Raw genomic sequence first — 16291 nt, forward strand, 5'->3', positions numbered from 1 at the left:
GCCTACTACACCAGAGTGCCTGCCCTGAAAAAAATCCAGAATTGACCAAGATTATGTTTTGTGACACTGGGAGGATCCAAGTCTTAATATTAAGATCAGGATTATTTAAAAACTCTATGCACTACTATAATTCTTTAAGATTACTCTGTAGGACTGGCATTGTGGTGTACAGGGTAAAGCCACCACATGCAACACCGGCACCTCAGATGAGCACTCGCTTGAGCCCTTGCTGCTCCGCTTCCAACCCAGCTCCCTGCTAATGGCCTGGGAAAAGCAGTTGAAAACTGCCCAAGTCTCCCAACCGTGTGGGAGACCAAAATGAAGCTCCTGGTTTCTGGCTTTGGCCTGACATTGAGGCCATATGGGGAATGAATCAGCAGATGGAAGATTTCTCTCACTATTTCTCCTTCTCTCTGTGTAACTCTTTCAAAATAAATAAATAAATCTTAAAAACTATTACTCTATGCCAGGCATAAAGTATGCAAGACACTGAATACACACTGGTGCCCTTGCCAGTGGAGCTCTCTACTGGAAGAGACAGATACCTCCTTGGCATTAAAACAGCAGGGACATCTTGCAAACCAACTCCTTTATTTTACATCTACCTATCTTTAAGATATTTTAAATGCTTTTTTTCTCTGAAATATTTTTTCTTATGATATCATGTTTTGTTTTCATATTGTCAAAATAATTCAAGAAAATATCTTGAATATACCAAAAAAATTCCACTAAGTTAAACCTTGAATTTATCTTATGAAGTCTTACTATTTCAATCACTAATCCTGACTTTTGCTTCATCCTAGTTGCCTGAAGTGAGAGAATATTTCCTTAGCATTTTTCCTACATTAACAAAGGGTTTTAAAAACTAATGAATATCTTAACAAACTATCTTGCAAAACTAAATGAACCCACCAGAAAGGAACATTTCAATGGCACAGCCATTGCCTTAAATGTTTTTGAAACTTTTTCCCCAAACCAATTTACCAGAATATCATTCTTATTTCTGTATAGAATATTATCTATAACTTTCTTTGCTAGATTTGATGAACTCAAGCACATCAGGTTCTTCTCTATTCTAGTCTACATCTTGGAGAAAACCAGAATAGAGAGAAAAAGGCAAACAGGTTAGGCATGAAACTCTATAACTAGATTAAGTTGTGGACAACACGATTCTTAGAGGATCTTCTTTTTTATTATTATTATTTTTTTAACTTTAATTTAATGAATATAAATTTCCAAAGTATGGCTTATGGATTACAATGGCTTCCCCCCATAACGTCCCTCCCACCCGCAACCCTTCCCTTTCCCACTCCCTCTCCCCTTCCATTCACATGAGGATTCATTTTCGATTCTCTTTATATACAGAAGATCAGTTTAGCATACATTAAGTAAAGATTTCAACAGTTTGCTCCCGCACAGAAACATAAAGTGAAAAATAATAGATGATTTTTTAAATGATGATGAAATCAGATCAGACCTATTGTCATGTTTAATCCCAGTGAGAGTCAAGTTGGGAATTGATAATTTCTTTTTTTTTTTTTTACAGAAGATCAGTTTAGTATACATTAAGTAAAGATTTCAACAGTTTGCACCCCCATAGAAACACAAAGTGAAATATACTGTTTGAGTACTCGTTATAGCATTAAGTCTCAATGTACATCACATTAAGGACAGAGATGCTACATGAGGAGTAAGTGCACAGTGACTCCTATTGTTGACTTTACAAATTGACACTCCTGTTTATGGCATCTCACTAGTCCAAGTGATCAATTTCAGTTCACAATTGATCATAATGAAAGGACTAAGAGTCAAAGGGAGCACATAAACAAGTCTAGTACCTGCTAATACTAACCGATAGAATAAACAAAGGGGAGAGTGATCCAACATGGGAAGCGAGATACTCAGCAGACTCATAGAATAGCGGATGTCCTAAACAGCACTCTGGCCTCAGAATCAGCCCTAAAGGCATTCTAATCTGGCTGAAAAGCCCATGAGAGTATTTCAGGCATGGAAAGCCAAGACACTCTGGCAAAAAAAAAAAAAAAATCTAAATGAAAGACCTCTGTGAGTGAGATCCCAGTGGAAAGAACAGGTCTTCAAAGAAGGAGGTACCTTTCTCTGAAGGGAGGAGAGAACCTCCACTTTGACTATGACCTTGTCTAAACAAGATAAGAGTCGGAGAACTCAAGGGGCTTCCATAGCCTTGGAAACTCATGACTGGTGCATAGGGAGATTACTGATGCCATAAACAGGAGTGTCAATTTATAGAGGATCTTCTTTATAGTCAACATATGTTTCTTGAGCCTACCAAGTGCCAAACATAGTAGGCAGGTGATAAGGAATCATAGAAAAGGGAGATATATGCTTGTTACCATTGGAGAGCTTACACATCCTTTCCAGCTGCTTTAAATAAACTTGTCCGAGGAAGAGAATTTAAATGTGAGAATTTAAAACTACAACAGCAAGCATTTATATTACACATCATTAGAATCTACTCAGGATACTGCCCCATAGTCTAAGCTTTTCTGGTTACAATCTTGATTTTTGGCTCTATTCCTTAGTGCTTGCTTTCCACTGAGACCATTTTAGCAACAAGTGAGTTTAGATTCAAATTGTAAACTTTCATCTTAGACAGACACCCTGCAACCCTCCTGCCTCAGCACCCTGATAATCCAGGTAAGAGACTCTTTTTCCCTATGCCCTATCTCTATATTCAGTGAAACAGACCAGCTCATATAGCCCATTAAGGAGGAACGATCAGACTCACTTACTAAGCAGACTGTTAAGACTTAGTGTGTGTGTACCATTATCTCCCCTCAAAGTACAGACTGCTACTTAAAAGTATCAGTGATCTGCCCTCACTTTCATATTAGCCCCCAGTTATAAACACACACATTACTCAATTTGCCTTACTCTTTTGTAACGGTTAAATCAAACAGTAATCTTCAAATTTTTTTATTCCATAGTCCTATCTGTAAAAACCATTTCTGCATACAACTTTAGTAGTTTTATATCTTAAAATGTATATACACAACTACTAAAGTAGTATGTGTTATAAATTACCCAGCAGAAAAAAATTTAAGGTTGTATAAAAAACATAATTAGAAAGAGGAGCTCTACTATTTTGTTCTTATATTTCAATGGATAATTTTATTCATGCCCCAAGATAAGTGTCCTTGAGATGGAAATCATAGCCTTAGAGCACACTGCCCTATCCCACTATCCATCTCCATCTCTCTCTGTATATATAACCATGTCCTGAAATTCCAGAAATTTCTAAACATGTGTAAACTTAAACTATGATAAATTCATAACAAAACCCATTTGTATGTGAGGAATCATTTCCTTCCCAAGTTTTATTGTGTCTTTTGGAAAAACCTAAATCTTCACATGTGAAAATCACATACAGTATGGTATCACTACATTTCTCCTATTATTGTTACAATTTGTTAAAAATAAGTATGCATAATAACTTCTACTTTCACCACTATATCTTTACTGACATCAGTAAGTCCTGGTATTATTCAGTTCTTTCAGAAGTTTCAGTATCTTACCTCTGGAGATTTTTGAAGATTACCATATGGGGCAAAAAAGGATGTCTTTTCCCATTTCTGTGCAACTTGATTGGCTTCTTCTATCTTCTGCTCACAACTTTTTTGAGAATTGAGCAATGTCACCTCATAAAATTCTTGAATATCTGTTAAGAAAACGTAAGGGCTGACTCAAAATGGCAAGCACCAACTCATAAATAGCTTCTGCATATACAAAGATGAAATATGCATTCATATGAAAAATCTTGTTGATTAAAATAATGCATAAATACATATCCCAAAGTAAAACAACTAGAAAAGAAATGCTGAAAATTTACCTTTTTACCTGCATAAGAATGCTCATAGCAGCTTAATTCATAATTGTAAAAGGAGGAAGCAACCAAGATGTTCTTCAATGAATAAACTATAGCAAATACACATAATGGAATATTATTCAGTGATAATAAGGAATGAAGTACCAAGTCAGTGATTAGAGTTGCTCAGAAAGGTCAGGCGTTTGACCTGTCCTACAATTTGGCATCTAACAAAACTAGAGTATCTCGAACCTTTGGTAATAGAACTGTTTATACTAAGACACTAAGAAGGTTAGGAATGCACCGAAATCCACACATGGTGTGTACTGAGGGCAGACTTTGATAGGTTTGTGCTGAGAGACCTCAATTCTTATGCATTTTTCTAAAACAAACAAACAAAAAATGTCAGCAGGGCCTATAGTGGTTCTATATGCTAAATGTATACATGACAGGATGAAGTATGATTCTACAGCTCTCTGCTATGGCTTGGGAAAGCAGTAGAAGACGTTCCAAGTGCTTAGCCCCTGCCCCCACATGGGAAATCTGAAAGAAGCTCCTGGAACCTGTCTTCCGATCGGCTCAGCTCCGGCCATTGCAGCCATCTGTGAAGTGAACCAGCAGATGCAAGATGTTTCTCTCTGTCTCTCCCTCTCTCTGTCTGTAACTCTGCTCTCAAATAAATAACTAAATCTTAAAAAAAGAAGAAGAAGAAGAAAAAAGAAAGAAATGTAATGTGCTATCCTGAATAGGATCCTAAATGGAAAAAGACATGTTAAAAATTCAAAAGATTTGAATAAGGTATAGACTGTAGTCATAATAATATATTGATTTATCATCATTGTCACAACATCAATATACGATGTTAAGAACAAGGGAAACAATGTGGAATTTGTGAGAAATTTTTGCATCATCTTTGCAACTTTTCTATAAGTACTCTATAAAACCACTCTAAAACAAAATTTTATTTTTCAGTTGCCTTTCAAGATTTAATATTTATTTGAAAGTCAGTGTTACAAGGAAAGAATGAGAGACAGAGAGAGAGATCTTCCACTCACTGGTTCATTCCCCAAATGGCCACAATAGCTGAGACTGAACCAGGCCAAAGCCAGGAGCCAGAAGCTTCATCTAGGTCTCCCACACAGGTTCAGGGGCCCAAGCACTTGAGTCATCCCCTGTTGCTTTTCCAGGCACATTATCAGGAAGATGAATTGGAAATGGAGCAGCCAGGACATAAACAGGCACCCACATGGGATGCTAGCTAGCATCACAGAAGGCAGATTAACATGCTATGCCACAAGGCTGCCCCTGTTGCCTTTTTTTTTTTTAAGTCATTGCACAATCACTGCTAGAAACCTACCCAAATGGTCCCCAGATTCTCTGTTGTAAGTTCACTTTCAGGTTTAGGATATAAATGAATTAAATATTATTCCACATGCTCTGGGGATACACTAGACACTGAACAGAATGCACACATTACTGGCATTGCAGCCCACAGAAAGGGGAGATCTGGAGGTTGGGCTAATGTAACTGAACAATCAGCAGAGATGGGACTGTTCTGAGAGCAGATAACATTAACAGTATTTCTATCACTATACTGGACCTTACAATAGTAAGCAAGTAAGGCAGCTGACCCCGAACTTCCTCACTGAGCCTCAAGGGAAGCTGAAGTGATTCTTTGTCAGTGACTCCCCAGGACTACTGACAACAGTACAAGTAACTATTTGTACAGGAAATCTCCAATTTAGGCATGCAGGACTCGAAATGAGTTTACAGTCAAAGATCATGAAGCAACAAAAAAGAAAGGAATGCTACAATAAATGAAATTCATTAGAAACAACAGACAGATTTAGGTACCTACCTACTACTGATTTGAATTTTCTGATATAAAATATAGATGAACTATGTGTAACTGATTTTTTTTTAAAAAATAGTGGTTACCATCACAAATATAAGCAAATAACAGGGATCTAGTAAGATTAACAGAGATGAATCAATGCAACCTGCTAAAAATTTAAATTATTATTTAAAGTTGACTTGATGGATGTATGGAAGGATAGACTGATGTTAGTTAACAACTATAATTAAATGCTAGTGATAGAACGTAGGTGGTAGGTGTACCAGAACTCATCCTAATATTCTTGCCATTTTGTTTATGTTTCAAAACTTTCAAAATAAAATGTTGGAAAGACAGTAATTATTCAAAATTATAAATGAATTCATTTGATGGGTTAAACAGTTGAATGAACAAAGAATTGAAAACTGTAACTGAATAAATTATCTCAGATGCAACACAAGAAAAATAGAAATGGAAGCAATGTTAGATTATTTGAGTATTGAGGATATATAAGAAGGTCCAATATATTTAGATATTATTAAATACAGGTAGACAGATGTTAGTCAAGTAGAAATATAAACATATGCATTTATATTATATAAATATTCCTCAAGGAGAAAATAAAATGTGATATTTCAACAGGTCTAATATTAATAGATTTTACTCAAGGAGAACACAGAATAAAACAGATGATATTTAAAGATATAATAGACAAAAAATTTAGAACTTCTGAAAATATTAATTTATAGACATGCAAGTAACAGCTTACACTAAAGAATATAAATAAAATTATGCCTAGGATGAGACATCAAATGAAATTGTAGACCACCAAAAAAAATGGAAAAATATTTTTAAAAAGTTAGAGAAAAAAGACAAATTAGACTTCTCAGTAGCAAGAATGGGAATCAGAAGACAGAACAACAATTTCAAAACCTTGATGGAAATTTAACAGTTGACATAAACCTGTGACCTACTGTTAATTTTTTTTTCAGATTTATTTATCTGGGGCTGGCGCTGTGGCGCAGCAGGTTAAAGCCCTGGCCTGAAGAGCCAGCATCCCATATGGGCGCCGGTCCTAGTCCCAGCTGCTCCTCTTTTGATCCAGCTCTCTGCTATGGCCTGGGAAAGCAGTAGAAGATGGCCCAAATGTAAGAAAATCATCAATAGGTGTTGTTAACTAGTGGAGAAAATTTGACAAGGAACATGACATTATATAGTTTCATAGTGTCTTCCCACAAATTAAAGCAAAACAGAACCTGGAGCCCCCTGTTATGCAACAAGCACACACATCATTTTTATAATACCCCTACCAAAAATATGTGTGCTGAATCAAATCATGAGGAAAATCAGACAGATACAAATTGTAAGAAATTCTACAAAACACACAATATGTAATCTTCAAATATTTTTAGGTCAAAAAAATAAAGACTGGTGAACAGGCAACAACAGACTAATGGAGACTAAAGAGGAATGACAATTAAATATAATGTGTGAGTATGGATAGATCCTAAACTGGGGAAATACCAGGATAACTATAAAAGACACTGCAGAGGTAGCTGCTGAAAGTGAATGTGGACTATGCATTCATACTGACATTGTGCCAATGTTAAATTTTCTAATTTTGATAACTAAACTATTTAATATAAGAGAATATTCCTGCTTTTAGGAAATTTATAAGATTTAGTGACAAAGGGTTTTGATGTCCCCAATTCATTTTCAAATGGTTCATTCACAATGTGTGTGTGTGTGTGTGTGTGTGTAGATACTTATATAAAAAGAGACATGTAAATATAGAAAGTGGTAAAACAAGTAAGACAAAATGAACAACTGGTGAATCTGAGTAAAGTAAATATATGGGAATTCCTTGTACTATTGATGGTTTTCTGTAGGATGAAATTATATCAACATATAGTTTTAAAAAATGATAAAATTACTCCAAAGTGTTTCTGGAAAAGTAAGGAACACAGAAATATCCAGCAACATTTGTAAGAAAATTCTAGAGAAAAGAGGCTCAAAAAAGAAGAAATTAAAAAGTAAAGAATGTGATAGAAGAGATAGATGACCAGGCCAGTGCCACGGCTCACTAGGCTAATCTTCCGCCTGCGGCACTGGCACCCTGGGTTCTAGTCCCAGTTGGGGCGTCGGATTCTGTCCAGTTGCTAATCTTCCAGTCCAGCTCTCTGCTGTGGCCCAGGAAGGCAGTGGGGGATGGCCCAAGTGCTTGGGCCCTGCACCTGCATGGGAGACCAGGAAGAAGCACCCTGCTCCTGGCTTCAGATCGGCGTAGCTCCAGCCGTAGCGGCCACTTGGGGGATGAACCAATGGAAAAGGAAGACCTTTCCCTCTGTCTCTCTCTCTCTCTGTCTAACTTTGCCTGTCCAAAAAATAAAAATAAAAAAGAAGAGATAGACGGCCAAAAAGAACGTAACTGAGGCGATACAGGTTGAGCATAACTTATTTGAAATGTTTGAGACCAGAAATGCCTCTGATTTCAAATTTTTTCAAATTCTGGAATATTTTCACATATGCAGTGAGGTATCCTGGAGATAAGACCCAACTCTAAACATGAGATTCATTTATGTTTCATATATACCCTATACCCACAGCATCAAAGTGATCTTACAGAAGATTTTTAATATACTTGCATTTTAACTATAAGCCATCACATGAAGTAAGATATGGAATTTACCACTTGTAGCATCGTGTCAGTGCTGAAAAAAATTCAGACTTCAGAGTATTTGGGATTTAAGATTTTTAGATTAGGAATGTGGAATCTGTATAGCAATTTATAAGTCAGATAGGCCCCAGCTCTGCTACTTACTAAATATGTGGTCTTTGGCAAGTTATTTAGCTTCTTTAGGCTTTAGTCACTTCACCTATAAAATTTACATATTAGCTGCCACAGATGAGGGAAAACATATGGTGTTTTGCTTTTTTCTTCTATTTTTTGACTCTTTACTTAGTGTAGGGTTATTCTTATGAGTATAAAGTAAACTCAGAGTAGATCATTGTAAAAAAAATTAAGAAAGGGAATAAGAGAAGGAGGAGGAGGAAGGGTGGGGTGTAGGTGGGAGGGAGGGTAGGGTGAGAAGTATCACTATGTTCCTAACCCTGTATATATGAAATTTGTTTGCCTTAAATAAAAAAAATACATTTGTAAGTACTTCATACCCTCGAATAGCTACACAGAACACACTCAATAAAATGTCAACTATTATTTTTATTGTAAATCATCTTTGAACAATACTGTATACACAAGAGCTCTCATTAAATGCTGCAAACATGAACACAAATACGCTCAGCCAGGAGTCATTTTTTCTGGAAGAGTTGAGTGCAGACGCTTGGAGCAATAATGCAGAATTAATACTTGAGAAGAAGGCAGAAAACTGTTACTCAAGGTTTTTTAAGTAGCTGATTGGAAATTTTAATAGGAATGCAATAAAAGGTATATGAAGAAACAGACAGCATTTTTGTGCCTCAAATAAGGTTTTAAAAAAGAAAACTTCTAAAAAAACTTTCAAATCAAAATATCTGTTTGATGAATAAGTGTTATACTTCAATTTCCTTAAAAACAAGCACTTAAAACTCAAGATATTGTTAATGCAAATCAGCTGCCTTTTATTAGAACACTTATGCTCTCAGAAATTCTATATCTAGCGTGAATTATTTTCAATTTCATATCAATCATCCAACATATGAAATGTTACATATCCCTTTTTATCTAACAAAGGTTTATCAAATAAACTATATAAATCTTGGAAATATAAATAACTATATATAATATTCTATGAGATTAATTTTAAATTCCATTTTCCTTCTTTTCTTCCTCTCCCCCAAAACATCCTAAATATCTTCTAATCTGTCATTATATATGGGTACTGCTCACAGAAAGAAAGAGAGAGGAAATACATCTGCACTTACCATTTGTCCACCATATGTTAGGCAGTCATAACTAGAAAACATCATTTATTTCACTTAATCCTTTTAACCATCTTATGAGGAAAACATTATTACATCTAATTTAGATATAGAGAAACTGAAACCTGCTCAAAGTCACCAGACTGTATACTGGCAGGATTAGTATTAAAATACAGTTTGACATTGAAGCCTACACTACAATATGCTACAGTAAACACACATAATAGAATATTAGGGGTCAACTGAATTACATCAATGCTAAAACAAGTATATTTTTCCTTGTAAAATGCTTGACTATAATACCATCGATAAAATTCTTCAGATCACCAGATGGAAGGAAAATCAAACATCAGAAACTTCCCAAATCCCGTTACCAAGAATATGTTAACTTATCTAAGCTACACAGTGCTTAATTGAAACTAATTTTTGCCTTTCTGTCTCCATCAGCAAAATATTTAACAGAATGAGAATTTAGACTTCAGGAACTACATCCTCTGAGTTGATAAAGGCAAGGAGAAGCCAAGATGCTTCTGTAGAGAGGTAGCTACTGTCTGTCAGTAAAATTAACCTTGGAGACAATGAAATGTTAAAAGAAGTTGCTGCAAATAATGTCATTGGCTTTTCAGACCTGCTTCATACATGCCATGACACAAAGGTTTCAATAAATATTAGTTATGTAATAATATTATAACATTTTTCCTGAAGAATTAACTTTAACAGTGTTAACAGAAAATAAGCAGAAGAGTAAAAGATGGCCAGTTAGGTATAAAAGAAACCAGGCTGTGGCCATTTGGGGATTTTTTTTTTTTTTGACAGGCAGAGTGGACAGTGAGAGAGAGAGAGACAGAAAGAAAGGTCTTCCTTTGCCGTTGGTTCACCCTCCAATGGCCGCCACAGCCAGCGCGCTGCAGCTGGCGCACCACACTGATCTGATGGCAGGAGCCAGGTACTTTTCCTGGTCTCCCATGGGGTGCAGGGCCAAGTACCTGGGCCATTCTCCACTGCACTTCCTGGCCACAGTAGAGAGCTGGCCTGGAAGAGGGGCAACCGGAACAGAATCCGGCGCCCCGACGGGGACTAGAACCCGGTGTGCTGGCACTGCAGGCAGAGGATTAGCCTAGTGAGCCACGGCACTGGCCCATTTGGGGATTGAACAGGCAAATCAAAGACTCTCTCTCTCTTTCTCTCTCTTTCTCTCTCTCTCTCTTTCTCACTCTCTTTCTCCCTCCCTCCCTCTCAAATAAATAAATAAAATTTTAGAACTCAGGTGAAGATGGTGGAAAAGGGAGGGAGCTTACTGCTCTAGTATAGGAGAAGATAGTTTAAAAAGTGTAAAGAGTAAAATCTCAGGGAACAGCTAGGGAGAAAACTGCAAAGTAAACTCTATGCAAATTAGAGGGTCACTGTGGACCTACATGGAGGGTGTAGACACACACAACTCAGGACCCTAGCAGCTGCTACCCTCAGCAACAGCTCTGGAGAATGAGATGAGACCACACTGCAACAGCCCAAGACACTGGCGATAAAGCTGGGGGAAGGACCTGGTGTGAGGCCAGGTTGGAGCCCTCTGGGGCACAGTGTACTTGCCAACCTGGAAGGAAAAAAATAGGGCACATTTCTCTCCCCCCAAACCACTTGGCACTGGTGTCCTGTAACAAGCTGAGACAGGGAGGGTGCCATTTTGGACATATGTAACAACTGCGCTAGTTCACATCCATGCGCAGTTACCAGCTGAAATGACACACCTGAGTCTGGCTGGAAGAATTACAGGCAGTTGGTTGCTCATGACTGTGGGAGGCATGCATGCTAGGACTATGAAAACACTGTGGCTGTGTGAGAGGGGGCAGGGTGTAGCTATGTCTTCGGGCAGTCACTGTGGGTAGCGCCACACACTCGGGGCTCTATGATTCCCTGGTGAGGGTCATTGTTACAGGATCTGTACTCAAATCAAGGACTGCACAGATCCCTCTATGTGGTTCTTGTGGCAGCACCAATGAATATTATACCCACTGGGGCTAGCGCATAGGCATTGTTCTCCTTGGAGGAGAGGATGTGAGTGTGAGACTATTCCAACAAAGCTGAACAAACATCTCTGATTAAAAACAGAGAGGGAGAGAGGTTGAGAGAGAGAGAAAGAGATTTACCACACACAATGTGGGTGCCATGTTGGACATTCTCCTCAATCTGGAGCACTGAACAGAGCTCCCTGACCAAACCCAGCACAGAACTCTGGGTCTGCATGGAAACAGAAGATACTCCACTAATCCACAGAGGAATGGTCCAAAGATAAAAGCAACCACAGAGGGGGAAAAAAGTATCTCAACAAATGCCTATTAATAAATGCAGCAAATCAAGAAACATGAATAAGGAAGACAACTTGATGCCCCTAAAAGAATACAAAAATAAAGAGATTGAAGAAATGCCAGAAATGGAATTCAAAATATTGATCATAGGATTACTTAAAAGTAATCAGAAGCAAATCCACAAACTAAAAAAATCCATACATGTCATTAATGAAAATTGTTCCCATGAAACTGAGATTTTGAAGAGAAATCAAAACAAATTATTGAAAATGGAGAATTAAATAGAACAAATGAAAAACATACTGGAAAGTTTTAACAATAGACTTGGTGAGGCAGAAGAAAGAATGTCCTAGTTAGAAGATAAATCCCTGAAATTTTACAGTGAGAACAAAAAAAAAGAAGAAGAAGAAGAAATCAGAAAACTAAAAAGCAGTGTTGCAGATTTATGGGATACTATCAAACGACCCAACAACAGGTCTTAGGAATTCCTGAAAGCTTGAGAAGACAGAATGGATTAGAAGGCCTTTTCAGTGAGATAATTACAGAAAAAAATCCCTATTTTAGAAAAAGAAAAGGATGTCCCAAGTACAGGAAGCACATAGAACTACTAACAGACATGACAAGAAAAGATCTTCAACAGAACACACTGTAGTCAAACTTTCCACAGTAAAACATAAAGAAAAGATTCTAAAATCTGCATGGGAGTGGCTGGCGCTGTGGTTTAACAGGTTAACGCCCAGGCCTGAAGCGCCAGCATCCCATATGGGCGCCAGTTCAAGACCCAGCTACTCCACTTCCGATCCAGCTCTCTGCTATGGCCTGGGAAAGCAGCAGAGGATGGCCCAAGTCCTAGGGCCCCTGTACCTGTGTGGGGGACCTGGAGGAAGCTCCTGGCTCCTGGCTTCTGATCGGTGCAGCTCTGGCCATTGTGGCCAATTAGAGGGTGAACCAACAGATGGAAGACCTCTCTCTCTTTCTCTGCCTCTCCTCTCTCTGTGTAACTCTGACTTTCAAATAAATAAATAAATCTTTTAAAAAAATCTGCATGAGAAAACCTCCAGATTATTTTCAGAGGATCTCCAATTAGACTCACAGTTAACTTCTCTACACAAACTCTACAGGCTATGAGAGAATGGCAAAATATAGTCCAAGTCTTAAGAGAAAAAAAAACTGCTAAACCAGAATACTGTACCCTGCAAAGCTCTAATTTATGAATGATAAAGGTGAAATAAAGAACTTCCATGACAAAGAGAAATTGAAAGGATTCGTCACCCCTCATCCAGCCTTACAAAAGATGTTTAAGGGTGTATTATAAACAGAAACACAGAAACATGGTCATCACTATGAAAGAAGATGAAGGCAGAAAATCTCCCAGAAAAGGTACTGAGGAAATCCAAAGTAAACAATAGAAATATTTACTTATCAATAGTCACATTGAAGGTAAAAGGCCTCAACTTCCTGTTAAAAGATACAGACTGGCTGAATGAATTAAAAAAACAGAACCTTGCTGCCTACAAGAAACACAGCTCATCAACAAAGATAAATGCAGAAGAAAAGTGAAAGAATGTAAAGATATTCCATGCTAACAGAAACCAAAAAATAGCTGGTATAGCCATGCTAATATCAGACAAAATGGATCTTAACACAAAAAATTGTTTAAAGAGACAAAGAAGGGCACTATGTAATGAATGAGAGATCAATTAAACAGGAAATATGACTATTATAAACATATGTACCTAATTACAGGGCATTTGCCTATTTAAAAAATGTTTTCGATCAGCCAGCGCCGCGGCTCACTAGGCTAATCCTCCGCCTAGCGGCGCCGGCACACCGGGTTCTAGTCCCGGTCGGGGCGCCGGATTCTGTCCCGGTGGCCCCTCTTCCAGGCCAGCCCTCTGCTGTGGCCAGGGAGTGCAGTGGAGGATGGCCCAGGTGCTTGGGCCCTGCACCCCATGGGAGACCAGGAAAAGCACCTGGCTCCTGGCTCCTGCCATCGGATCAGCGCAGTGCGCCGGCCGCAGCGCGCCGGCCGCGGCGGCCATTGGAGGGTGAACCAACGGTAAAGGAAGACCTTTCTCTCTGTCTCTCTCTCTCACTGTCCACTCTGCCTGTCAAAAAAAAAAAATGTTTTCGATCTAAGGAGAGACATAGACTCCCATACAACAGTAATGCTGGACTACAATACCCCACAGTCAGCAATGCACAGATCAACCAGACAGAAAATCACAAGGAAACAACAGACATATTCAACACTATAGACCAAATGGACCTAACAGATATCCACAGTATTTCTCATCCTGCAATTGCAGACTACACATTCTTCTCAGCAATGCATGGAACTTTCTCTAGGATAGACCACATACTAGACCATAAAGCAAGTCTCAGTAAATTCAAAAAAATAAAAAATCATACTATGTATCTTCTCTGACCACAACAGAATGAAGCTGGAAATCAATAACTCAAGAATCTCTAGAACATATGCAAACATATAGAGACTGAACAATATGCTCCTGAATGAACAATATGTCAGTGAAGAAATAAACCGAGAAATAAAAAAATTTCTGGAAGTGAATGAAGACAACAATACAACATATCAAAATATGTGGGGTACAGCATAAACAGTGTGTTTTTTAAAGATTTATTTTATTTATTTGAAAGACAGAGTTACAGAGAGAGGTAGAGCAGAGAGAGAGGTCTTCCATCTGCTGGTTCACTCCCCAGATGGCTGAAATGGCCGGAGCTGCGCCTATTCAAAACCAGGAGCTTCTTTCCAGTATCCCAAGTGGATGCAGGGGCCCAACGACGTGGGCCATTTTCTACTGCTTTCTCAGGCCAAAGCAGAGAGCAGGTTGGAAGAGGGACTAGAACCAGTGCCCATATGCGATGCTAGTGCCTCAGGCCAGGGCTTTAACCTGCTGCACCACAGCATTGGCCCCATAAGCAGTATTAAAAGGAAAATTTATCACAATTGGTGCCTACATCAAGAAAACGAGAGGCACCAAATAAATGAGCTAAAATGTATTTCAATGACCTAGAAAAACAACTGCAAACCAAAAACAAAACTAGTAAAAGAGAAGAAATAATTAGAGAAGAAATCAACAAAACTGGAACCAAAATAAAACAATACAAAAAAATTAGTGAGACAAAGAGCTGTGTTTTTTTTTTTTGAAAAAATAAACAAAATTGACACACCATTGGCCCAACTAACCAAAAATAATAATGAAAAAAGAGGGAGAAGACCCAAATCAATAAAATTAGAGATGAAAAAGGAAATATAACTACAGACACCATAGAAATGGGAAAAATCATCATAAATTACTACAAAGAGCTGTGTGTCAACAAATTGGGAAACCTAGAATAAATGGATAGATTTCTAGACACACACAGCCTACTTAAATTGAGCCATGAAGACACAGAAAACCTAAACAGACCCATTGCCAAGACAGAAATTGAATCAGGAATAAAGACCCTCCAACAAAGAAAAGCCCAGGACCAGATGGCTTCACTACTGAATTCTAACACATTTAAAGAAGAACTAACTCCAATTCTTCTCAAGTTATTCAAAACAATTGAAAGGGAGGGAGTCTTCCCAAACTCTTTCTACAAAGCCAACATCACCTTATTTCCTAAACCTGAAAACCGTACAACATAGATAGAGAACTAGAGACCAATTTCCCTGAAGAACATAGATGCAAAAATCCTCAATAGAATACTAGCCAATCAAATACAACAACACATCAGAATAATCATTCACCCAGACTAAGTGAAATTTATCCCTGATATGCAAGGATAGTTCAACATTTGTGAATCAATCAACATGATACATCACATTAACAAACTGAATAACAAAAATCACATGATTATCTCAATAGATGAAGAGAAAGCATTTTAGAAAACACAATACCCTTTGATGATGAAAGCTTTAAGTATATAGCGTGTAGAAGGAACATTCCTCAAAACAGTCAAGAAAATTTATGATATATCCATGATATTCTTTGAAACAGGAAATCCAAGTGGCCAACAGACACAAGAAAAATGTTCAGGACCACTAGCCATCAGGGAAATGCAAATCAAAACCACAATGAGGTTTCGCCTCAGCCACAACAGAATGGCTGTCAGAGAAATCAACAAACAAAAAATGTGGGGGGAAAAGGTACTGTATATCACTCTTCTTGTGAATGTAAACTAGTATAACCACTGTGGATGACAGTATGGAGATAACTCAGAAATCTGAATATAGACCTACCATATAATTTAGCCATCCCACTCCTGGGAATTTACCCAAGGGAAATGAAATCAGCATATGAAAGAGTTACTGTACCCCCCATGTTTATTGCAGCTCAATTCACAATAGCTAAGATACAGGGCCATAGCAGGTAAAGCCACCACCTG

The 16291-nt window shown here is 37.9% G+C and overlaps 1 protein-coding gene across 6 annotated transcripts in view; it reads right to left on the reverse strand.

Annotated features, from left to right (window-relative positions):
* Nucleotides 1–16291, reverse strand: part of DLG2 (discs large MAGUK scaffold protein 2) — a 2253656-nt gene that overhangs the window by 1920640 nt on the left and 316725 nt on the right. For all 6 annotated transcript variants that reach the window (XM_051821188.3, XM_089332011.1, XM_051821160.3 and 3 more), the window contains one exon: nt 3555–3697. In XM_051821188.3, the coding sequence (XP_051677148.1) occupies nt 3555–3697 (143 nt within the window). The remainder of the gene's footprint in view (nt 1–3554; nt 3698–16291) is intronic.

Source organism: Oryctolagus cuniculus, chromosome 1, assembly GCF_051225735.1.
Source record: "Oryctolagus cuniculus isolate XC-2025 breed Fujian yellow rabbit chromosome 1, ASM5122573v1, whole genome shotgun sequence".
Classification (NCBI taxonomy): domain Eukaryota; kingdom Metazoa; phylum Chordata; class Mammalia; order Lagomorpha; family Leporidae; genus Oryctolagus; species Oryctolagus cuniculus.